We start from the raw sequence: 26539 nt of genomic DNA on the forward strand, positions 1-26539 counted from the left end.
AAATTGTGTAGCATTATCAGAAATGATCTTTTTAGACATGTTTCCCCACGCAATAAAATGATGAAAGATGATTAAAAAATCTGTAGCTTTCATACTTTTGACATAGCTCTGACAGTTAAACAGGTGAAAATAACGACAAAGAATTTTTTTACATTGCTACTACATACATTTGGGATGCAAAGGAACTAAAGTACAGTGGAAATCACTTTTGATGAGATCGGTTAGTACGAGATTTCGGATACAATGAGCAAAATGCTTGGTCCTAAGCACAACGCCATTTAAACATGTACAATATGGTACCTGTTAGAACAAGGTCATTTATAACTAGGAATCCGGATTAGGTGTTGATGAACAAGTGTTGCAATCTGGTGGTGGAATACATGAAATACATACATGTTATCATGCTGAAAGGGGGACATTTCCATACTCACGCACGCGTCCACACGCGCACACTTGACTTGTCGAGATGCGAATGAATGTGATTCTCTACAAAAAGTCCCCCTTTCAGCACGAGGCAATCGGTGCAGAACATCCGCAAGTTTTGTGCGCATGCGTCGGGACTTCGCTGTTGAGCGTGTTGTTCTGTTAATTCTGTTATCACTACCCCAACATAGGAATTTCAGTTTATTTTCATCAATTCGTAATTGTTTCGAATTACGATTTATTTTTTGAACAACAAAAGTTACCTTAACGTAATTTAAAATATTGAATGCATAAAATGAATTGCCGCGTGCAATGTGATCATTGTAAATCTACAACTACATTCTCTCTTTCTCTCGAAAGCATAACTCATAATCATTTTCATGTCATCTAAAAAGGCAGTAGTATTACTGGCGATAAGAAAATATAAAATAACATGTGAACATTGTAAAGAAGCATTTATTTACTAGCAGGGATGAGCTTGCCAGTATTCATTCGTTTTTTATTTCATTTCAATCAAATTTCAGATAGAATGATGCAGCAAAACACTATTTTTAAATTTCATCTACGACTTACGAGTAATCTCACTTGACTACTAGAGTAAAGGAAGTTGCAATTTTTGAAAAATAATCTCAATCAATAGGTATAGCATCGATGTTTTATGTATTTACGCAGTTTGAAAAAAATTATAATTGAAAATTACGTAAAAATTTAATACTCAACGATATTCAGATGAGGATACGACGACATACAACACAGCTGTGAATAGCATGAAAAATAACAAGTCCCGACGCATGCGCACAAAACTTGCGGATGTTCTGTACCGATTGCCTCGTCTTTCAGCAAGTCGATGGTGGCGCCGCCACGAGATGTCAACGCCGAATAGTACGAGCTGAAATTCTTGAAATTTGTTTCGTTTTACTGTTTTTTCTTCCACTTATAACAAGTGTTCAATTATTGTTCACGCAGAAAACATTAATTTAATCCCAAATTTCAGCTTTATAGGTTAATTTGGTAAAATTTTGAAATTCAGACAGATTTTGTGGCATTTTTTGAAAAACAGAACTTTCTAAAAAGCTGCTGGAGGCTCTAGAACTGCTCAAAATGATTTGAAACTGTTTCCAATCGATTTGACAAGTCAAAAATAGTAGTAAAATTGATAATTTATTTTGCTACAAGATACTAGTTATAAATGCAATACCTTTTAGTACAAGAGACTGGATACAACGAGCAAAATGTCCGGTCCCTTAAATCTCGCTGTAAGTGATTTTTACTCTAATCAACACCAACATGAGTGAAAAGAATAACTTTTGAGGCTCGTTTGGAAGGAAAAGGAGGAAGATTCGGTATGAGAAATGGACTCCTTCAACTCTTCTATGATTGACACATTCATTCAACACTTTCATGACAGCTTGTCTATCATTCTTGATCCAATATACATGACAAATTATAGACAAAATATGCGAAACTCAGGGGGGGGGATCCAATCCATATCTGAATTTTCAGACTATTTTCCAATGGTTCTGATATTTTAAACTCTTGAGAGAATTTTGAATTGAATCTGAGATATGTACCAGTTTTTATTGCAATCATCTGATTTTTATTCATTTTTCTGACGATTTTGTGAACGTTTTTTCTGATTAAGTACTGTATGATTATTGTTTCCCGAGATTTATACGTATATGTACAATTCTGAATTTTGAACATTTTTTTGAATTTGAGTCGATTTTCTGATCATTCTGTAAACAATTTTTAGGAATGTTCAGATGATTTCTCAACACTTGTGATAGGTATTTTCAATACTTTGGATGATTTAAAATTGAATTTCATACAACTTGGTACCTACAATTTTGAATTTCTGATTATCTTAGGCGGTTGTACATAATTTTTCTTCTTGATTTTGACAGTCATTTTGGTTTTTTGAGGCTCTTACACGACTTAAAATTAAATTTCAGATGTCTGATTCTGATGATTTTTTCTGTTTCTTCAGCCATTAGAACAATTTTTAATTTTATTACAAGTAATTTTTGACCCCTCCCCTCTTACCTCTCTCACTCCTGATGATATTAAATCTCTAATTACTCACAACACATTTACCAACTGGCAGAACTTTTGGTCACAACAAACTTCAAATAAACTCTTCCAACATAAAAAAAACAACCCTACCCAGGAAAAATCTAGGCCACCTGAACAGAAAAGAAGAAATCCTCATTACTAGACTAAGAGTAGGCCACACAAAAATTACACATAACTACCTATACCAAAAAGAACCAAAACCCCCATGCCAATTTTGCAGAAACGAACCCACATCCATTTAACACAATATACTTTTCAACTATCCTCAACTGAAACAGAACAGACTTACACTACAGATAAAAGAAAACCCACCTACTGTCCCTGACGAACCCTCTGAAATACAAAAATTCATCTCCTTAATAAAAAACACCAACCTCACAAACCAAATATACCCCCCCCCCTTTACGGGTGTAATGATCTTGTAATTATAAACACCCCCCCCCCCAAATACTAACGTGCGATTTTGTGAATTTTTTTGTGTAGAGTTTGCTGAAAGACACGATCTAGTAATATGCAATACCTGGTTCAAGCAGCATGAAAGAAGATTATACACATGGGTCAGTCCTGGAGATCGAGTCAGAAACCAGATAGACTATATACTTGTAAAAAGAAGATTCAGGAACACAGTGAAGAACTGTCACACATATCCTGGTGCTGACTGCAACTCTGACCACAAACTACTGGCTGCAAAATGCCAGGTAGTCTTGAAGAGCCAGAAGAAGAGCAAAGAAAGATACCAACAACTTGACATTGCAAAAATTAAATCAAAAGAAGTTCAAAAGAAATTCCAAGAAGAACTGGAAAAGCAAAAGGAAGACAGGTTGGAAGAAGAACAAGGTATCGAGGAAAAGTGGCAAACATGGAAGCGAAAGGTTAAAACAGCAGCAGAAAAGTCTATTCCATTCAAAGGAAGAAGAAAACACAAACCATGGATGACTCAAGAGATACTGGATCTGATGGAAGAACGAAGACAAGCAAACAGACCAAGTAATGAATACACAGTGATAAATAATCAGATCATGGGAATGTGCAGAATGGCCAAAAACAAGTGGTATGAGGAGAAGTGTCAAGAAATAGAAGATCTGGAGAAAAGGCACAACTCTAGAGAAATGCATACCAAAGTGAAGCAGATGATGGCCACCCACAAGAAAAGGAGAAGTGGAATAGCATATATGCGAGGAAAGGACGGAAAGTACTGTGTTACCAATCAAGAAACTGAAGAGGTCTGGATCAGCTACATACAAGAACTGTATGGAGATGATACACGTCTGGCTCAATTTGCAGTTTCATCCACAGAAGAGGCACCACAAATTGAAATGTGGGAGCTGAGGAATGCTGTGAAGCGAGCCAGAAACCACAAAGCAGTGGGAGAAGATCTCATACCAGCAGACTTGATCAAACATTTAACACCAGAGTATGAAAAAGAGCTGCTGAAGATAATAAACCAAATATACGATGAAGGCACTCTGCCTAAGGACTTCAAAGCAGTAAATTTTGTACCAATACCAAAAAAGAACAACTCGCAAAAATGCTCTGAATATAGAACCATCGCACTGATGAGCCACGCACTGAAGCTACTACTCTCCATCATAAATGCCAGAATTGAAAAGAAGATAGATGAAAATCTAAGTGAAACACAATATGGCTTTGTAGCAAAAAAAGGGACGAGAGATGCAATTGCCCTGCTGAAAGTGATCATTCAAAGAGCACTGAATGCAAATAGGGAAATCATTGCTTGCTTCGTCGATTATGAAAAAGCATTTGATCGTGTCAACCATGAGAAGATGTTGGAGATCCTGGAAAAATACAATATCGATAACAAAGACCTGCAAATAATCAAGAACCTGTACTGGGAGCAAAGCGCTAACATCAAGATTGGAACTGAGTACTCAGAGAACGGATGTGGAATAAAGAGAGGTGTGAGGCAAGGATGCCCCCTCTCACCCAGGTTGTTCAACGTGTATGCAGAAGAAATAATGAGAGAAGCGCGAATCGAACGAATGGGATTCAAGATCAACGGCAAGAGAATAAATGAAATAAGTTATGCAGACGACAAAGTGATCCTTGCTGAGACAGAGGCGCAGATGCAGAAAATGATCAACCAAATCAACAGTGCTGGATTAAAATATGGAATGAAAATAAATGCAGGCAAGACCAAGGTGATGCGATTTACAAAAGGAGAGGATAAAGAGGTCAAAATCAACATCGGATCACAAGAAATTGAAAATGTAAAGCAATTCAGGTACCTTGGAGCACTGATAAACAACGATGGTAGAGATCATAAAGAAATCAAATCACGGATTGGAATGGCAAAGACTGCTTTCAACAACCTTGCCAATGTGCTGGGAAATCGAACGATGAGTATTGATCTGAGGAAGAGAATTATGCGATGCTACGTATGGACCGTTCTGAAGTATTCCTGCGAAACATGGACCATGAGTGCAGAATGCGAGAAGAAAGTATCCGCTTTTGAGATGTGGTGCTATCGAAGGCTACTACGGATCTCATGGAAGGACTTCGTTACCAACAAGGAAGTACTAGCAAGAATAGGAGAGGAGCGGAAAGTCGTAGTTGAAGACATCAAAAACAGAAAGCTAAAGTATTTAGCTCATAAAATACGAGAAAACGGTATTTTCATGCTAGCGGTACAGGGGAAAATCCAAGGAAGATCGACGAGAGGGAGGAAACGATCGGAACTGTTAACAACAAACTCACCGGCCAACTCCCCCTGCAAGACCCTGAAAGAAACAATTAGATACGCTAGATACCGGCTAATATAGATGGACATATACGCTATCTCCTGTAAAGGAGCGTGACTACGACGGCGGACACGTTTTTCAAATGATTTTGAGGCTTTTGGACGGTATTAAATAAAATCATTCTATTTTATGATGATTTTGTGAATATTTTTCTACAATGCTCACCTCATGATTTTTTTATGATTTGGATTTTTCGAGTCTCTATTATAGACAGCTTTGAATTAAATATAGTTTTGGAACAATTTCCTAATTTTTTTTACTTTTTGCACGAGATTTCTGAATGATTTTTTTTGGCTTTTGAGCACTTTATGTGGTTTTAATCAAACTTCAAAATAATTTGAAAGAATTTTCCAATGATTTTTCAATGGTTTTAGTTTTTCATGTATTTGAAGCAAATTTTCGTTTGAACAGTAAATAATTTTTGATTAATTTATGAAATAAATTTTCAAGTGATTTTGTAGATTTTCAATAATTGATTTCGATTTTTTGAGACTTCTAAACAATTATGCATTAAATTTTAAATGATTGTAGATCAAATTTCTGATTTTGAATGCAATTTCTGATGCTTTTGTAAATCCAATTTGAATTTGAAGACACATAGTTTATTTTAGAATATTTTTAACATTTATTTTTAGGTGATTTTGCGATATTTTTACGTAAAATTTGCATGATTTTATAATGATTTTGGTTTTTTGAGACTTTTAGGCAATTTTGAATTAAATTTTGATTGGAGAAATTTCTGATTTCATGGCCGATTTCTGATGATTTTGTGAATATTTTCTTGCGATTATTACACGATTTTTTTGGTATGTCTAATTTGGTTCTTGAACTTTTTAGACCAGTTTGATCCCGTTCAAATTGAAGGTGAATATCTCAAGCGCGCTTTCCTTGTGAGAATCTTCCTTTACATCCGCCAAATTTCATCATTTGACTACAAAATGCCCAAGATGAGGCTAAAAGTGTAAAACTTCTACTAGTTGAGATCACACCCCTAGAAGATGGTGAGGTAATGATGATGGAAAACTTGGACCAGGACACCCTGTAACTTCAGCAGGTACTGTTTCGAAACAGAATTTCCCACGATTCGATCTGATTAGCAATTTACTAAACGATATTAGTACGTGTCTTATTTTCAAGCAATTTGTTCTCGATATCGATATTTCGCCATAGTCGCCGTGAAAATTCTGCTCGAAATCCGAACGACCCTGAATTTGGCGAGCCAGCTACGGTAAAATGAAGTATACGTGTCAATTTTTATAGACGAATATTCGACGAACGCATTTATCAGCGCTCGTTTTTGCAATAATAACCGTGTAATTATGTCTATCTCAACGACGAGTGTTTGCAAATGAGTTTCGACCTTCAGAATTTGAATTTTCGAAAATAAATATTTTTTAAACGAGACAGCATCGCGTTCAGTCGCCGAACCGCGCATGTACCATCAATTTTTCGGCTTCAAGTACTTACCCGCAGATAAATCACCTTAGTTAATTTTCCCTAATGGATGCTCATACATATGTTTGATGGCGAAAATACTTGTATATATCAGAATTGCACTTGTGTGAGAAGATAACATTTTAGACACTTACTTGGGACGCTAATGGAAGAATTGAAAATTTTGAGATGAAAGATGGAGGGGAGTAGGTGATTAAATTGATTGAAAATTTAATTAACTGAATCTTTACAACTATATATAATACCTATTCTATATAATAGATTACGTGAAACATTTCGCCACATCGTATAATGAAGGAGTCACTCAATACGACGTAATACAAATTTGCCACAACGACATTTTTCCAACCATTGGTGATTTTTCTCTCGTGCTTTGGTTGAAATACGAGTAAGAATCGTTCAAATCAAAACGTTATACGCTACACGTACTATTTCAATAATCAAACCCCCATGTATACGAAAATGTTGCCACTAAATTATTTCGTATTTTTTTGATTACTTTACCCGATAGGAAAAATGCCTTTCATACGCGAATATAAAATTACGCCTTTCTTCGTTTCAAAGCCTTATATAAACCTTCAATTTAGACGGCTCAAATTGATTTCTGAATTATACTTAAATTCTTTTTGTCATTTTCGTGACTGAATATTTTCAATAATTCGAATTTCAAAATCTTCCACGCTCGTTCAACTTTCAATTTTTCATATATAAATAAATAAAAAAAACGCGATTTACGCTTTCACATATATTGATAAGGGAAAAAATTGATCAACCATGTAAGCGACACAAATTTTAGTCATCGTAGGTAATTTCCGGCTTCCTTCGACACATTGATTTTCTATCAGCCATTATCTCGAAGCGTTAAAAGATTCCTCGTGGTTCGATTCGCACGCAGTAACTAAATAGAGAGTAACCTAACCGCGTATTCTTTATAATAAAATTAAAACCGAAATCGTCGTCGAAATGTCGTTAAGAAAAATCTGTTCGACTGCGAATTTCATTTTATTTAATATCTTTTAAATGTCAATAATGACATAACGAAGAACATCTCGAAATATTTCAACGTTTCTCTCAGAATGAAAAACGTAAAACGAATGGAGGAAAAAGGAAAAAGAAGCTAGCTTACCTTTTGAAAGTCTGTCAACACTTTCAAATCGTCCTTCCACTTTACTACGCAGTGAGTCGAGATCGAAAGGTGATGTAAATCCATGATCCACGCTGCGACTCTTTCCCCTGTTGGCAAAAAAAATAAAACAGAAGTAGAATTAATTGAATGTGGTACAGCAATAAATTGGTAAAGTGTTGGAAAATTACGTTGTTTTGTTCATAAGTGGAAGCAAGTTATTATTTTAAATAAAAATAAAAATAATATTATGCATTTTTAAAATATTTTTAGCGAGAATTTTCTGATTCCATCACGCACATCTTTACACGTGGTCAGGGACAAAACTAGGGGGGTGGGGGTGTTCATTATGGATAGTCGGCAAATTTGGCAAATTCGGGAAAAATTGGTTTAGTCGGCAATTGTCGACTTTGCTGAGACTCGACAAAGTCGATAAGTTTTAAAAATTGTTTGTCCTAATGAAGAGACCTATTAGCCGACTTTTATGGAACTTGGAATACCACATTTAAAAAAATTTTTGCCCTCGCTTCGCTCGGGCTGCATACAGTTCTTCTATTTTTAAATTTTTGCATCTGGGAAAAATCTGTTCTAGGTAGAGGAACTCTCCTAAATTTTAAAAATGTCGAATGTAATTAAAAAATTGACTTTTTGTAAGAAAGTACATAATATATAATTTACGTATACTACGTACTTGAATTATGAATTTTCAAATACTCCAGCCCTCCCTTCGCTCAGGTGTGTTGTTTTTTTATTCAAAATCAAACTATCTAAAAATCAACTACATACATATTCAAACTTTTTAAAACTGTTTAAATCCAAAAATAAACTCCTCACATAGAAAAAAAAATGTTTTTTTTTACACTTCTCGAAATACGAAATTTTGAGAGCTTTGCCCTCACTTCGTTAGGGCTTGTTTTATTTTTTAGAGCTGAAATTTCTAAAAAAAATCATTCAAATTCTGAAACTTTTAAACCGAAAAAATCAACCTCCTCCCATGAAAAGTCATTATTCTTTTACTTATAGGTAAAAATAAAAATTTTCAAAAGCTTTTGCCCTCGCTACGCTCGGGCCAATTTGTTTGTTCTTTTTCATTTTTATAAAACGAAAAAATTCAGCTTAAGGCTTCTAAAAATTGAAAAATGAACATTCAAATTTTTTAAAAGTCATAATAAGCTATGAATATAACCTAATACCCACGTATGTGTTGAGTATATCAATTGGCAAACTTTTCTTCTCATCAGATTTTATTTCACATTAAAAAAATCACTGTTTTAATCGGCAAAATAGGTATTTTTTTGTCATATCAGTCGGCAAATTTTGGTCGAATACCCCCCCCCCCCCCAGAAAATACCTAGTTTCGTCCCTGCACGTGGTTTCGAAAATAATTCCATATTATGAAATTCGAAGGATTTTTCAATTATTATCTCAACGAAATTCCATGAATTTTGAATGAATTCCAATTGAATTTTCTGACTTAATTCCAAATATTTTCTGCCTTTTAGAACGTTTTTCAGTAAATTTCATTTTAAAATTCTTACCAAATCTTTCTTGATTTACACTTTTTTTTACATCAATTCTAAGGATTTTGAAATGAAAAGGCAGAACTTTAGCACGGTTTTTGGCAGGATATCTGTAGAAGGGACGGGAAGAGCTGGAAAGAAAATAGGGCAAGATGTCAAAAATCTGTATGGCGAGTTTTACTATCACAGTTAGCCTTTCGTGAACGTTATATCCTCTTCAGGCATATTTTCTCTTCACACACCTGCAGAATTTGCGACAATTTTTCCAATTTTTGGAAAATTTTTCACCTTTTAGTTGATTTATATTTTGATTTAATAGAATTAGATTACCCCGTGAGGGCACAGGTTGTTGTCTCTAGAGGTAGTATCTAGGTAGTAGCTCGGATCATCAAAAGGAGCCAGTCCCCGAGGACAGATGAGAAGGCAAAGACAACATCAGGGGTATTCTGCGTGTCCATGCTGTGCAGGGTGGTAACATGTTGCTGTTCGATGGACTCGGAATTGATAAACACGGCCAAAGCAGAAGTCTCCAGTTGGTGGAACGATGGGGAGGAAAGGCAAGTTGAAGGCCAAACCTCTACATAAATAAGGATTCACTCGTTCCAGCCCCAGGGAATTGCAAGAGCTTCAGAGTGAGAAGGCTAATAAACTGGCAGATTTGGCTAAGGGAGTAAACCCCAACAGAAAATCATGGTGGAAGGCAAAGGGAAACCAACACCATTACATCTCCCTAGAATTATATGGACAATATAGGATAAAAGTAAGAATTGAAAAATATTCGAGTTATAGAGGTAAACGCCCGACAACGTATGAGTTATGGAGGCTTTCTCGCTATTTTTAGCAAAATTTTAGCTTCGAGTTACGACTGGTTTGTATAGTCAATTTCGACTTATCCGAATAAAGTTAACATTGAGTGTTACGGAGATTTCAAGGGGAATGGAGGTTGATTCGGCTAATAGAGGTTTTCGAGTTAAAGAGTTTCGAGTTATCGAGAGTGTACTGCACATCGGAAGTTTTTGACATTCATAAAAAGACCATAAGACAGCTGATTTTTCATGAAAATATGAAACTAAATCAACTCCAAGCTGTTTCTATTCCTTATTCTTTGCTGTTTCAGTATCTATAGCCACCTATTTGGCGCTTCAAGCTTTAAAGACGTAATGATGACATAATGTCAACATTGCACCATCCTACAGATATGGCCCATATCGGATATGGGATTTTTCATATTGATAAATATTGGTACACTCGCATATCGAATTATCGATATACCTTATATCGATAATATCTCACCACTAGTAATTACGGAAGCCAGGAGATTACAAATTGACGTATTAGGAATAAGCGAGACCCGATGGACTGGAAATGGTAGAAACCAGGCAGATAAAGATTATGAAATGATTTATTGGAGCTGCTAACAAGAGAACTCTCCCTGTAAGACCCTGAAAGAAGTATACGCTATCTCCTGTAAAGGAGTGCGACCACGACAACGAGTATTAGATTATTTTTAATGAATTTCCTTGCAAAAACTGATTTTTAAAATCTTCTATAAATGCCTATACCTATTGCATTTTTATATTTTAAAAATATTTATTCAAAATTGTCTATCAGACACATCTTTATCTTGCAGAAATAAAATATATTATTATTTAAATTCGCCATTTAATGCGCATTGCACACGTTCACGATCAGCCAACTTGAACAATCGAACCAATCATCAATCAATACCTCATTCGATTTAGATACCTCGATAAGACTTTGACACTGGGGCAGATCTCCTCAAACACGAGCAGATCACGTTACACGATAACGAGAAACCACGATACACAACTCAATCGTCTTAATTATAAACTCACACTTGACGGATAAGTACTCGTACATCACTCGAGAAACATTTGATTAGCTCTATAATACCCTATACACATTTACACAATTACACAGTATACCCGAGTTATCGTCAAACTTGTCTCTTACAACAGAACAGCATCCATTACAGACACACTCGACTGACTCCTTGACAGCTAAATCAATACGAACTGTATAGGGAAACTGTAGTAACATTGCGATTTAATTACAAAACTTTTTATTAAAATTATACCGTATTAAACTATGCAATTATACAGGAAGCAAGGCTCAGGGCGATAATCATCTATACCTAGTATCACCGACTGCGTGTGCTGTAGGTCTAGGTAAATTGAAAACATCGTTCAAGAATTTAAAAAAAAAATACATAATTGCATCGTAATACTCAAACTAAGACGAACAAGTCGACATTCAGTGATCGATCAATGCAATCTTAATACAAAATCTATGTACAAAAAGATCAGAAAAACACCGATTCCTCATTATATGTACGTACACCAGTGTTGGCTATACTTTCATTAACGTCCATTTCTCTAATTCAAAAGACACTTTTCGACAGATTTCAAAAGACCAAACTTCAAACGAGTAACGTACGATGGTAGAAGGAGAAGTACCGAGAGCAATAATAATAATAATAAAATACCAACAGTAAATAAAACACAGATAAAAGCAACGTGTACGTAAACTCGAGCAAAGAGAGAGAAAAAAAAGGGCAAGACACTCGTCTATCAAAAGAACCATGCACATAAAACGTATCAACACTAATGGCGTATAAAACCATTCATTTTTTGCAACCTTGTTCGAAGTTCAACGTAGAGTGTAAGTCGACGAAAAAAAAAAGAGAGCAAAACGCCATCGAAGAATTACAAAGCGTAAAAAACAATTACACAAATTTACTTTAAAAAAAAGAAAGAAAGAAAGAAAGAAATTTAAGAGCAAAGTTTTGAAATGATTCTTTGCACAACTGGCTCTTGAATAAATTCAAAGCAATCTCCAATGTGCATAAAAGTTTTCGACGACGGCGTTTTCAAAACTCCAAGGTCAATTTAACCTCTCTTTCCATGGCTTTTCTTTCCTGTGCAAAATACACCAAAACACACCAGATAAATCGTCGAAACGTAGTTGGCTAATTCACAATTTCAAAAACGTCGTCGTTTATTGAAAAAACATGCTAAGTGACGCGAAGTGTACTCTTTCTTCGGGTATACCACAAATCGTCTACACCCTTTTTCTTTTCTTTACTTCCATCCCCCTCTTCTCTTTTTCCGCGTTGATTTTCTGCTGTTTTTTTTCTTTCTTATTTTTAAATCAAAATAGATTATAGCTCGTGCGCTGTCTCGTTCGAAGATTTTTCTCTTCTTTTATTCGAATTAGTTACTCGCGTTGAACGTCTTCCTTTTCCTGTTTTTCAATGAAGCTCTCATCTTATATTCTTTCTTCAGACACTTTGTGAATAACCCGATAAAATGCTCCTCGGCGAACAATCGCGAGCTCGCGAAATTTCCTTGTATTAAATGAAACCTTTATCGTCGTATAGTCTCGCATAATCCTCTATGGTTTTTACGTCCACAGCCAACGAGAAAAAAACCCTATAGAAAATCCTTACGCTTCATCGTCACCTTCAAAAAACATCGTCCAGTTAATTACTATACGAGTACACGACATCGCCTTGAACAAAAAAAAACTCCTCTAGAGTAATTAAAGCGTATTTTCGAAACACCCTACCCGAACGAATTTTTTTTCATGTCTCTACGTACTTTATATATACGCGGATATCATAAAATCGTTTATATGCTACACAAAAACTAAAAAAAAAGACAAAAAAAGGAGGAAAGAAAACTGTAAACTCGAAAGCTCGCACGCCGGAAAATACGATGCGAAAAAACGGAAACGAATTCGCATTCTTTTTTTTAATGGTCTGAGGCTTTCCTGTCATATTTTCCTCTTTTTTTATACGTTTCGAAAAGTATACGCCTCGTGACACGCCGAAAAACGAACTCGTATGGTTTTAATTTTACGTTGAATATTTATTCGCGTCGTCGTCGTTGTTTAATTCGGAATCTTTTTTCTTTCTCCGATCTTTCCAATTTCACCTTTTATGGCGACTTCTCTTTTTCGTATCCTTTTCAAGAGCGGACATTTTTCAAGGTTGTTTCGTCTATTCATCGAATGACACAGTTTTCATTTTCAGATTTCACAATACCTATACGTTAGCTTATATGTATGCGCAATACGTACATACAGATGGATAAACAAAATGAAACCGTAGACAATTTTTTCTCCGAATCTATTTTTAATCAATTCTTTTTGGTAATTTTCCACGAGCTTTAGTGCGCTGAAATTCTGCTTAGTTAACTTATTATCATCATGTGAATCAGAGTGACCCGCAAAAAAAAGAAAAATGTGGAAGAATTTTGACCAAATTTAGTGAAAACCTTTATTTTTAGTTGAAAGTCACTCACAAAAAACGGCTGCTTCGAAGATGTTCCCAGAGAAGAGTGAGGAAAATGATATACTCATTCATCACCAAATACAAAAAAAAAGATCAAATATCAAGAATTATATGTATTCATTTTTTCAATCAAAAACTCAAAAAATACGTACACGCTATACTCGTATATCTGCTCTCTGTTTCAAACAAAGATTTCAAACAACTTTTTTCCAACATCGATGCAACTAAAGTCATTATTTCATTCAAATACCATACCACTCGAAGTATCAAAACATTCGATTATTTCACACGACCATTTATCAAATTCCAACTGGCGATCATTACGTACATTATGGTTGTTTGTCGAAATATCGCTTCCCTCGATGAAGCAATACCATTTTTATTCGCCGGAAAAAAATACAACACACTGATTAATTACCCTTAGCAAACGTTTGTACGGTGATGGCAAAAAAAAAAAAAAAAAAAAATAGCACATAATTTATTTTGAATAAGTACCGAATCAATTATCAATTTCAAGAGTCGATCATTTCAACTCGTACTGTACCATACGATTTTTCATTTCATGATGAAATTCTACCTTCTCATTTATCTATTTGATGAGAATTGAAAACCTGCAGTGAAAAAATACACCGAGAGAATGAAGTCATTGCTCACTAAAGTATTACTTTGACTTTGTATTTTTAAAAATTCGACGAAAAAAAATCAAAATTTCATACGATTGAACTAGAAAGCTGAAATTTTCCAAGTATTCGACCCCTCCACCGAATCGATTGAAACCAGTTTCAAGCTATTTTAGACAGTTATGGAGGCCCCAGCAAATTTTTATAAAGTATAACTCTCACGAAATTTCATTCAATCAACTTGGAAAGCTGAAACTTAGTATGCAGGGTCATTCCACGTCAATTCGACCAAGAAGTGGTAAGGGGGAGGGGGGTCGGCGATTTTTTTGAAATTTTTCCTATGGAAAGATCTTTTAAAGGGATGACCAATGGCGCAAATCACAGCTCTCTAGCCCTTTTTTAAAGGCTGCTAGGGGATTTCAAAGTGTTCAGTGAACTTGAAATATCATCCATTTCAGCAGAGGATAACTCGATAACCGCGATACCTACCATAATGGAAGTTTTTCCAATAGTTAGGGGTTTTGAAAGGCCTTTTGGTGATATTAAAGCTCTTTAATGCAAGTATGGAAAAAGATTATGCTCTTAAGAAAGTCATAGCATTTTACGTATCGCACCTCTGGAGTAATAAGGTCACATCTCAAAAAAAATCGATTTTGATGTTTTTGCATTTTTGGGGTTTGCATGACCCCCTGCAACCAAAAATAACACTTTGAGTCGGGTATGCTGCTTAGATCATGTAAAAAATGCAAAGGGCCTAACTCAAAATTTCTACAACATTGCAAGTTGTTTGGAGTTATAAGGTCACATCTCAAAAAACTCCTCTTTCTTTGAGTAAAATTCGCACATACAAAGTGTCAGAAAACAGTTTCAATAGTTTTGAACGTTTTTAAGATGTAAAATAATCACAAGGAGTGTATTTTTTGTAGGTTTGTTCCAAAACAAAAAATTTTTAAAATAGAACATTTTTCAGAAAAATTAATTTGCATATATATTGAAATTTTAGTTTTTTGAGAAAAACTCAAAAACTAAGCACTCTAGAAAAAAACTAACGACATTATGTCGATTGGAAATTTAATTCTCTACAATTTTGTTATCATGAAATTTTTTTTGGACGCTTTTTTTCGCCTCCAGATCACTTTTTATGAAAGGTTATAACTCAAAATGTTTTCCAAACATTGAAATATTTCCTCTTTAAGAGTTTATTTTTCAAAATATTCTTACGCTAAATGAAGGTAGGATACCCAATCTTCAAAATGACATGCTATTCATTCCTCACAATTGATTATAAGTTGATGAAAATAATGAATCAAGTTTTAAAAAAAAAGAAAATCACTCTCGTGTAAAATTTCACTTTTTTGAGATGTGACCTTATAACTCCCGAGGTGCGGTATGTGTTACATACTGCGCATGGCAGGTTGGTGTCGTCACCCGGTGGAGGTGGGTGGAGCAACCAATGGGGTGCAACGTTGTACGTGAACAGCTGATTTGATGCTTGCTCGCGCACTGCGCAGTACGTAAAACTTACGTAAAATCCTATGACTTTCTTAAGAGTATAATCTATTTCCATACTTGTATTAAAGAGCTTTAGGTGATATCATAAAAATCAGTGTTGCTACTTTTTTTCATAAAAAAATTTGTTCGAAAGTTTCAAAACGTATTGTTTTGACTCTCAAAAATTCTGAAAAAAATATATTATAGACAACTTTTTATGCTGAACTTCTTCTTCCTCGCTTGCCCGTGTCCGGAAATTGTGACTACAAAATCCCCGCAACTAGTTCCCTCCAGCTATCTCTGTCCTCGGCCTTTCTCATGCATTCTCCCAGTGACATGACATAAGTCTATCGGGAGGGTGATCTTTCCCTTCCCCTCTTGCCTTCTATGTGGCCTTGGACTGTCAATTTTTCAGGTTGTCTTGTCTCACAATGTGTCCAAAGTAGCGTAGTATTCGTCTCCTGATGACTGTGCTTAGCCTTTCCCTTACACCCAGTTGTTGAAGTATCGACTCATTTGTTCTTTTCTGGACCCCTGATATCCTTATCATGCGTCTGTAGCAGTACATTTCAAATGTGTCAATTTTATCTTGATTTGCCTTGCCTACTGTCCAGCATTCTGACACATACAGCAAGATGGAGAAGACTAGCGTTTTTACAGCTCTCAGCTTTGTGGCCTTAGTAATGTTGTGGCTTTTCCATATCTGGTTGAGCTTTCCCATTGCTGTCTTTGCTATGGCCGACCTTCTCCTGATTTCTCCAGCTGAGCTTCCCTGATTCGTAATTAATGAACCAAGGTACACAATGTCCTATACAACCTCTATACCATCAATCTCCAATATTTCAGGTCTCGATTATCATTATTTCTGTTTTTCCTTTGTTGACCCTCAGACCTGCCTCATTGCTGGCTTCTTCGATTTTCCTGAGCATTTCCTTCATCTCATCTGGTGTCTCTGCAAGCAGGGTTGTGTCATCCGCATATCTTTAGTTTGACAATGTCTTTCCTCCAATTCTGACTCCCTTTTCTTAATCCTCTGAGGCAGTTCTCATTACCCATTCTCCATATGCATTGGAGAGAATCGGGCTGAGTATGCATCCCTGTCTCACTCCTTTTGCTGTATGGAAATGATTGGTGAGCTCTCTTTCAACTCTCACCTGTGCCACGTTGTCCTCATACAGACTCTCCATGAGACTAGTGCTCCGGTACTCCAAGCTTTTTGAGATTTTGCCAGAGGACCTTCCACTTCACATTGTCGAATGCCTTCTCATAGTCAAGGTAGCACACGTACACTGGCTTGTTGAATTCTTAAAAAATTGGGATAGCGTTATTTTGTAAAGTCGATTTAAAAAATTGAAAGTTTGCAAAAAAAATGTGATTTTTCAATTTGAAACATGAAAAAAAGTTGTGATTGGTGCAGTTGACCCATTTGACCTCTATTATTACATATCCGTTGAAAAAACAGGCTTGTTAACCAAAAAAAAATATTTCCGGTTAAGGTTACAGTTAAAAATTAAACAAGAAATTCAAAATTTCGGTTAAAGGTTACGGTTAAGGTTATTCATTTTTTAAAGTTACGGTTAAGGTTCAGGTTACAGTTATTGATGACCATTTTTTTCGGTTAATGGTTAAGGTTAAGGTTACAGTTTTTGGTGGTAATTTTTCCAGTTGAGCTTAAAATTTCGGTTAATGGTTAAAATTAGAGTTGAAAATTTGAAAATTTCCAAAAATTCTTTCGGAGTTTGAAATTTTGAAGTTTAAAAAATTGAAAAACTGGTAATATTTTTAATCTTTTGATCATTTTTTTGATTAAAATTTCAAATCACTACATATCACATTGAAAAAAAACTCAGATAAAAAGAAATGAATTTTAAAATTTTGTAACTGGTTTTTTCTAAACATTTTTTGGTTAAGGTTATGGTTACGGTTTATTTTGATCTCAGAAAATGGTTACAGTCACGGTTATGGTTAGTGATATTTCAAAAAAAAAGGTTTTTTGGTTACGGTTAACTTCTTTTTCGGTTAATTTACCAGTTAATTTGCGGTTACGGTTAATGGTTAAAAACCGGTTAACAAACCTGTGAAAAAGTTGAAAAACTCCTTTCACTCGATAAAATAAACGCATCATAAAAAAATCAAAATTCAAAAAATGAACAAATTTTAATTTTTTTTGCTATGAGAGTAATTTTTAAAAACTTTTTCATGAAATACATCAAAAAGAGGTCAAAATAAGACAGCTGAATAAATTTAATTTTTTTTCGATGTATGGAATTGAAAATTGAATTTTTTCGAGTTTTGATTTTTTGTGATGAGTTCATTTCATCGAGTGAAAGAGGTTTTTCAACTTTTTCAACCAATACGTAAAAATATGGATCAAATGGGCCAACTTCCCCAATCAAAAGGGGATCGCATTTTTCCGCAAACTTTCAATTTTTTAAAATCGACTTTATGAAATAATGCCATCCTAATTTTTTACTTATGCTGTTCAGCATAAAAAAGTTGTCCATAATATATTATTTTTTTCAGCATTTTTGAGAGTCGGAACGATATGAAAACTTCATTTGGAAACTTTTCGAGCTAACTTTTTGTACGAAAAAAAAGTGGCAACACTGATTTTTATGATATCACCAAAAAGCCTTTCAAAACTCCTAGCTATTAGAAAAAGTTCCATTTTCGTAGGTATCGCGGTTATCGAGTAATCCAAAGCTGAAATGGATGATATTTCAAGTTCACTGAAAACTTTGACACCCCCTAGCAGCCTTCAAAATCGCAGGAATGACTCTGCATCATAATTTAAGCATCAAAGATCGATTGGAGACGGTTTCGAGCTGTTCTAGAGTCTCCGGCAGCATTTTGAAAATGCCAATTTTCCAGAAAATGACCTAAAATCTGTTCAAATGAACTTTAACGCTTTTATAAGAGGCTAAAAAATTCATTTTGATAAACTTTATGACATTTCTTATGGAAAACTGCAATTTTTCAAATGTTGTTGGAGACTCTGAAACCGCGTAAAACCACCTTCAGTCGATTCGACTCGTTAAAAATAGGACGTGAACTGAATTTTCAGCTTTAGATCGGCCAATAACTACTTGGGAAATTCTAATTCGCAAATACCCACTGACGACTTCAGAACTGCTCAAAACGGTTCAAAATTGATCCCAATCAATTGGGGGGGGGGAGAGGGGGCGTCCGGCAAATACTAAATTTCAGTTTTCAGGCTCATTTAGATGAAATTGTGATTTTTTGTCACCTTTGATCCAAATTTCCTTTTTGAAGTTTTTTCCAAAAATTCGAAAAATGAACTTCGAGATCTGAAATTTTGATTGGTAGGTACCTATAGGGTATTTTTGGTCGCTCTTTCGGTCTAGAGTTCTTCAAACCCCCTTCAGTGTCGTTTTGAAAACAAGCTTTCACCCAAATACACACGAAGAGATATTTAAATCGTCTTATAAATTATCAATCATAAACCCATCACCATTATTCAGCCATTTTGGTTTACCTGAAGAATGGGATCTTTTCAGTCGAACGGTGGAAGTCCGTCGAAGAACGTCTGGATCTGTTGAAAAAAAATAAAAATGAAAATAAAAAATAAGCGAAAATAAAAAGGAGCAAAAAATAAAAACTAAAATAAAACTACAAATAATAGGAAAATGAAGCAATAAAGCAAAAATTTACTACCAACTCGTTCAAACACAAAAAAATAATAATATAAAAATCTTCGTCTAATGGAAACAACTCGAATTAATCCATTTAGCTACTTGCGTATCACAGTAAAAGGAAACTTTTCAACTTCATCACTCATGCATGTAAATTAACAACGCCTAATTTGCAATTCGCTGGTAACACTGATCGAATATTAATTAAGCTTTTCTATCAATAACTACAATTTCAAGAGCACATCTAGGCAGCGATATACATAGTGAAAAAGATAAGCCACGAAAACAAATTAGCAAAAGCGGAGCGGGCGACGCGATTTTCAAAAATATATAGCGTAGCTATAGTGTATAATATCAGCATCGAAATGGGCTTTGCATATTAATTAATACGCTCGTCGTCGTCGTCGCTACCGCACTGTTCGAAAATTCGCATACTACCGATTCGATACTTATGTTATAATAGCAGACATTATCGCGTAATCAAGAACTTGTGCAATATAGCACGATATAGTACTACGAAAAAAACAAAGTTACCATCAGGCGGTCCTTTTTTTCATAATTGTTCATTAACCCTGCTTTTGGCGTTAGCTCTTTTTTTTACGTACTTTTTTGCCCGCTTCTTTCGAGCGTTATCATCTTGATAAGATATTTTTTATGATTTCTCATTACGTGAGCGCGACCAGCAACCGCTTTGGCGATAAAGTAAAATATGTTGAAAGCGAATTTACAATTTTTTCCCCTGCTTTTCTAGCTGTTTTTAAATAAAAATGCAAATGAAAGGTGTTATTTGTGTTTTTGTGGCGAGCATCGTAAAAAAATTGCACGAGAGGGAAAAAAAGCGGCGAAAATTTCGTCTTGTGAAATTGCTACTTTAAGTATATACTGGGTGTCCCAAACGAGGTGTCGAGTCGGTGTAAATTGGCTTGCAGATTTCAGAAATTGAAGGGGGAAATTTTGGGATACTTTGGTTTTTTTTCTTTCGAGGTCAAGGATTATCAGACGCTAGAGCAACTTATAGAAATGTTTTAAAATTAAAAAAAAAAAAATCCATCTCATTTTCTTATGTCCACCCTTCAATTTTACTCAATATTATTGGTCTCATCTCGATTCTTACGTCACATTATCGTGGTACATCTATTCTTACCTCAACCATCGTGTTATATGTTATGAATTTTTTTCACCCTGTGTAAAAATCATGGAAAAATTCCACTTCTGCCTCAATTCCATTTAACAGGCATTAGTCGAACGGTTCGAGCAAAGAACTAAGCGTTAAAAACGAGATTTATCGTTCAGAAATGGGAATGTAACCAAAAAAATGCCTCTTTGCCCGGCGGCGCAACGAATCATCGTAGAAAAAATTTCGTTTCGTTCGTACAACGATATTTAATTCGATTTAGCTCGAGAAGATGAAGATAATTCCGCTCTCGAAAATTTCTCGACAAATTCGACGAATTCGAGCATCTCTAACTTATTGTTACTTATACGTACGTCTCACATTCAATTCGAATAAAATCCACGACAAATTCTTGCGAGAAAATATTCGTACCACGAGGTAAAAAATTTAACGCGAATAAAAAAGAAAATACAGAACAAAGCAGCATCTAATTTTGGCATCCTGGCCAGTGTTTTTCCTATACACACGTTCTTGCATATTACCTACACCTACCTAGTTTAGTTTTTTTTTTTCATCTGGTAAATTTTTCAGCCTTTTCAGTCGTCTTTTACAATACGTGGCATATGAGAAGGTTACATTTTTTCAAATCTGCTGCCGTCGTCATCGTATCACATCGAATGAAAATTTTCTTTCACGTATTCTTCTCAACGTGACCTTCTTTTACACGTACGAATATGCACACAATACGAGTAAAGCAGTGGTGGGTGACGTTGTACGTAATTTCTCACAAAATGCGTAGGTGTAGGTATTCTCGTGTTGGCTTTTGCAAAAGTCATACAAATGAATACAAAAATCTGTCCGACTTACACCTTGGAAATCACACAGCTAAAAGTATGATGGATTTTGCTACATTTTCATTTTGTAACCGAATTTTCCATAAGACAATATGGCTCTTATAGAGAATCATATTACAAGAAAATCAGAAGGGGAAGCACTGAATGCATCAAACATTTTTTTTCAGCCAAAATTTCTATTTATGAACTGTTCTAGCTGAGACATTTTTCAAAATCCAAATCGACGAAAATTAGTCCAATAACATGTCGAAGAGATCTGAGATCAGGAGAAAGGAGAACTACAACATGCTCAGAAAATTTTCATCATTCTAATCTAAAAAAAAGACACATGAGGTTTCAAGAGTGGAAAATACGAAACTGAGAAGTTCGACGAATTTTCCCCCAGTAACATGATGTTTCAAAATACAAACGTTCTTTATTTAAAAAAAAAAAAAAAAAAAAAAAAACATTAAGGTGACACAATTTTTTTTTTCAAAATTGGATTGAATATCTCCAGAAATGCCTGTAAAGTTGCTCTAAGAGGATGCTGCAAGAAGTAGAGCAAAATTTTAAAGAATATTCAACTCCTCTTTTTCCTATCTCTTTCATACAAAATTGACCTAGGGTTCAATATTTTAAATTTTTAAACTATTTTTTTTTTTTTTAGAAAAAATCCAACAAAAATTAATCCTTTTTCAAAACAATTTTTTTTAGATTCTTTTTCAATTTTTACCAAATGAAAAAACAGAATTTTTATTTTTTTTTCTAAATTACAGGTAACAAATTTTTTTGAGAAAATTAAAATACATATTTTCAGTTAATGTTCCCCAATACTTTTCATCTCTGACGTGTGGAAAAGAGAAAAAAGGATTTGCAGAAATAATTCTATGAAACGTAAACAATTTTTTTTTTAATTTTCAAAAGTTGAATGTTTTTTTTTTTTGGGGTGTTTATAATTGCAAGATTATTACACCCGTAAAAAGGGGGGGGGGGTTAGATTTGGTTTGTGAGGTTGATGTTTTTTATTAGGGAGATGAATTTTTGTATTTCAGAGGGTTCGTCAGGGATTTGAAAAGTTGAACGTTGAACTTTTTAAAATTTCATCTAACCTCTTTTGAAGTCTAATTTAACTTCCTCTCCCTCTAAAAAAATTACTTAACGGATACTTTTTCATTCCAATATTCTGAGACATCGTTTTTTGAATAGAATTCCTGCACCAACTCTCTCATTACCCCCCTCCCAACCCTCTACCCCCATCTATCTTTCCATTACATATAATTCAACAAATCGTGAGTAAAAGCTCCCTTGCCCCGTAACCGCCTCTTCCCTCCACCACAAATCTTTATTATTCGGTGGAAATTTCTAAAAAGAAAATTATCCAAATTCTGAAATTTCGAAGCCAAAACAATCAAACTCCTTTCATAAAAAAACACTGTTCTTTCGCACATCAAAATGGGAATTTTCAACAGCTTTTTTTCTTTCTCAAAATGAAAAAATTATCATGTTTGGGGCTTCTAAAAATTGAAAAATGAAAACGAAAATTTTTGATGAGTCATGAGCCCTGATAGACTGTCTAAAAAACTCACCTTTTTATTCAGCAAAATTGTTATTTTTTTTCTCATATCGACCGGGAAATTTTTGGTTGACCCCCTCTCCTTCCTACACACTCTCCCTCCCCCTCCCTCCTTCCTTCCCTTTCAGAGAATGCTTAGTTTAGCCCCTGATCGTGTTACATAATATGGTAAAAAATTGAAAATTCCAATTAATAATTCTCACACGATAAGAATACAAAACTCTCGCAATATTTTAATACATAAAAATACAATCTCTCAAAAGTCTTTTGAAAATTATCTTTATTTGTCATGATTTTTTTTCTCATCTCCAATGTTCATTTTTTTTTAATCTAGTAGAAATTCAACTTTTTCTGCAACATTTAATCTTCGTCAATTTTCTCCATGCTTTAAAAGTTCCATTGAAAAATGTGTATTCCATAATTTTGGGAACCCCTTGACCGTCCATTCAGGTAAGCAGGTTCCTAACCTAATGGATTGAAATTATTGATTAAACAAGTACCAAATTATCAACTCAAAATAGGTTAAAACTTACATGCTAATCTTTTTTAGAGAAATCAGAATTTTTTTGGCGAGCAGGTAATATTTTTCTAAATTACAAAATATGTACCACAAATAACAAGCAGTACAAAATTGAAAAATTTCGATTTTGTTGAAAATGCAATAAATGATCTATTTTGAATTTATTCTTGTTTGAACTTGAACTTTAGTGCACTTGAAGGAAATTCAGAAGTTCCCAAAATAGGATGATTTTTTTTTTCAAATTAAAATTACAAAACCATGGAAAAAATTGTCGGATTTGACCCAAATTCGGTTTGAACGTGTGTTTGTGAGTCTTTTATGATATACCTATTGAAAGAGAAAATTTGTTTTGAACAAAATTGATCACTTCGAGTGGAAAGAAGGTATTTTATTTTCAACGAAAAAATACTGAAAAAGTCTGACAAAATTGTCAGAAAGTCAATAATATCATGTTCTATCAGTAGATCTGTAGTGGAAAGTCCGACGAAGGGAATCACCAAAAAAACTGTTGGAAAACTAAAAATGCAAATTTTGCCAAGAAGGTACATTTGAAAAAATGCTCAAAAAATCCCATAAATTACACTTCATCGTCTTACAGTCAGCAACCCTGCAAGTTTGAAAACTAAGTATCAAAGATGGAAATTTTCTACAAAAATTGTAGCTTAATCTTATCCTTAATGAGAGAGTTAAGAGTGAGGAACGCATAACAGAAAATTTTATCACCGGACTTTCAGACAATACAGATCAAATTCCACTGGCTAAACGTAAAATTCGAAGATTAGAACTTTTCATCCCGTTGAACTGGCCATACTTTTGAGGACATTCGGCCATAAAGGGCATCGTATCTGCAAAAATGATTCACTATATAGGACAAAACGAGATGAAATCCGATCCGCGATATGTTTCCTTCTCTTTCTGTTTTATTCGCCAAACATGAAAACAACTACGTTAAAAAAAAACAAAAAAAAACGAGGCGTTAAAACAAAACCTCAACTCGTAACTCGTCAAAAATTTCCCATTTTCCAAACACCACAACGCGCGTCGAGAGTGTTCATTGTTTTAATATCAAACCAACGATGCCTGTTGCTCGATTAAAATTTCTATTTTGTACGCATTCGTTATATTCTACTTCGCCCAACGCCATTTCAGCTCCCAGCATAAATGCGATTCGGTATCTCATAAACCAAGTACACTCTGTACGGTATTGACAATTTCGCGAATATAAAATTAAATGGCGAAATTCGCAATATCGTGAATTTATAACTAAGTATAAATAAACCCGTATAACAAAAGCGGTTGTCATTTTTCCTGCGTAACATCGCTCGTACTATTTTTTTTTTCAACTCAGCTATAAGAGTTATCATCGGTTAAACTTTTTTTTCAGCTACGCCTCGTCCTTGTACGCACGACCCGAATATTTAATTCGCAATTTAAAAACAAAACTTGCCGCAATGGTTTTGAAACCATTAACCTCCTCGGCCCCTTTGTTGGGCTCGGGGAAAAAAAAGACAAAAATACTCGGCGTTAAGTTTCATACCTTGCCATTCATTAGACTCGTAAACGTGCCAGAATTCAAGTTTTCTATTTCATTATCCTACCTACACTTACTTGTGTACAATACGCAGTTAAATACGCACGTGTAAACGCAAAATTTGCTTTCGAGTGTAAAATTATACAGGATGGCGAAAAATACGCGAATGCCTATTTTTTTTAGCCTGCCTCAAAAAACGTTTCGATGTTACCTGTATTTTGCCAAGCCATAAATGCGACCAAACTATCCATTAAAGATGAAAATCTCCCGAAGGAAGTTTCAACAAACTATCAACTCGAAGCAATGGTATCTCCTCCCCTAAAAACAGGTACACATGGTTATATAAGAGCATCCTACAGTAGACTTGATACACCTCACCATTTTCCGACTAATTTAACTCGATTTTATGCAGCTTTTAATAACCTGTAAAAGCTTTCCTATTAACATAAAGTATTTATTTATGAGGTTCGCCAGTTTTAAAAACATATACTTCGCATATGCTGTAGACGTATAGGTACGATAGACCTTTTACAAAGTCCAACTCAATTTAGCCATATTGCAGGGTAAATTCCACCTTCGGTGCCATGCAGGTTTTTTATGCCTATGCTATCGGCAACGTCATGTAATCCTCTCGCCTGCCCGCCTTTCATTTACCAGGCCGAGTACTTTATTGCAAATTGAACTAAAACCTTGTGAAAAGTTACAACTTTTAATAAAACTTATTAACAAGTTGCCTTTCCTCGCAGCTTTTTCCATATTTGTTTCCGCGTGAATGTTCCATAATCGAGATAAATTTCAACATCTTGTTTCCACTTGATAACTTTAATAGAGTTGAAAGCGAGTTACCGAGAGGAAAAAATTTCAAACGAAGCGCTAAATTCGTCTACAGAATATGATTTACGCCATTGATACACCGACGATGTTATGCTTTTATCGCGAAATTATACGCGAAAAGCCGATACGAATCCTTCTCCTTACCTCTCCAGTCTAAATCGCTAAGTATTTTTCATTAGTCTCCCAAGGGGGGATTTTTCTTTACAATCGTAAAATTTTGCTCAATTTTCAAAATATCGTATAAAACTAAGAGAAACCCGTTAGAAAACTTGAAATAAGTATTTTAAGAATTTCAAGATATAGAAATGAAAATTTCACAGATTTTACGTATGTATTTGCTAATAAGAACATTCCAATAATTTATTTCGAATTTTTCCAATCACATCGAGAGAAGAAGTTGCTTTTGATAAATGCAACATTTTTCTAAAAAGGCGGAATCACGATAAGGCCATTTTTTGGAACCACACAGTTATCGACTCGATCACTCTTAAAATGTTGTAAGAAATGTTCCAAATACGATTCCGTGGTTAATTGACACAAAATGCCAATTTTTTGGGCTCCAGGGGTTCCCAAAGTAGCGAATAAAACATTTAGGAACCACTGAGTATCTGTTTGAAACCCAATAAACGTTATGCGAGGTGATTTTCCTATTTTCGACATTCGGGGGCAGAAATGGGCTCAAGACTTTGACAAAAGGCATAA

At 34.7% G+C, this 26539-nt stretch overlaps 1 protein-coding gene across 8 annotated transcripts in view; it reads right to left on the reverse strand.

Moving 5' to 3' along the window:
* The window catches only part of mtd (mustard), a 443203-nt gene that overhangs the window by 146935 nt on the left and 269729 nt on the right, over positions 1 to 26539 (reverse strand). For 6 of the 8 annotated variants that reach the window (XM_065358686.1, XM_065358689.1, XM_065358685.1 and 3 more), the window contains exons 3-4: positions 19276 to 19332; positions 7837 to 7943 (exon numbers count right to left, since the gene is read on the reverse strand). In XM_065358686.1, the coding sequence (XP_065214758.1) occupies positions 7837 to 7943; positions 19276 to 19332 (164 nt within the window). The remainder of the gene's footprint in view (positions 1 to 7836; positions 7944 to 19275; positions 19333 to 26539) is intronic. The other 2 variants (XM_065358692.1, XM_065358688.1) reach the window with 1 other exon arrangement.

The sequence above is a fragment of the Planococcus citri genome, chromosome 3 (genome assembly GCF_950023065.1).
Source record: "Planococcus citri chromosome 3, ihPlaCitr1.1, whole genome shotgun sequence".
In the NCBI taxonomy this organism is placed as follows: Eukaryota; Metazoa; Arthropoda; class Insecta; order Hemiptera; family Pseudococcidae; genus Planococcus; species Planococcus citri.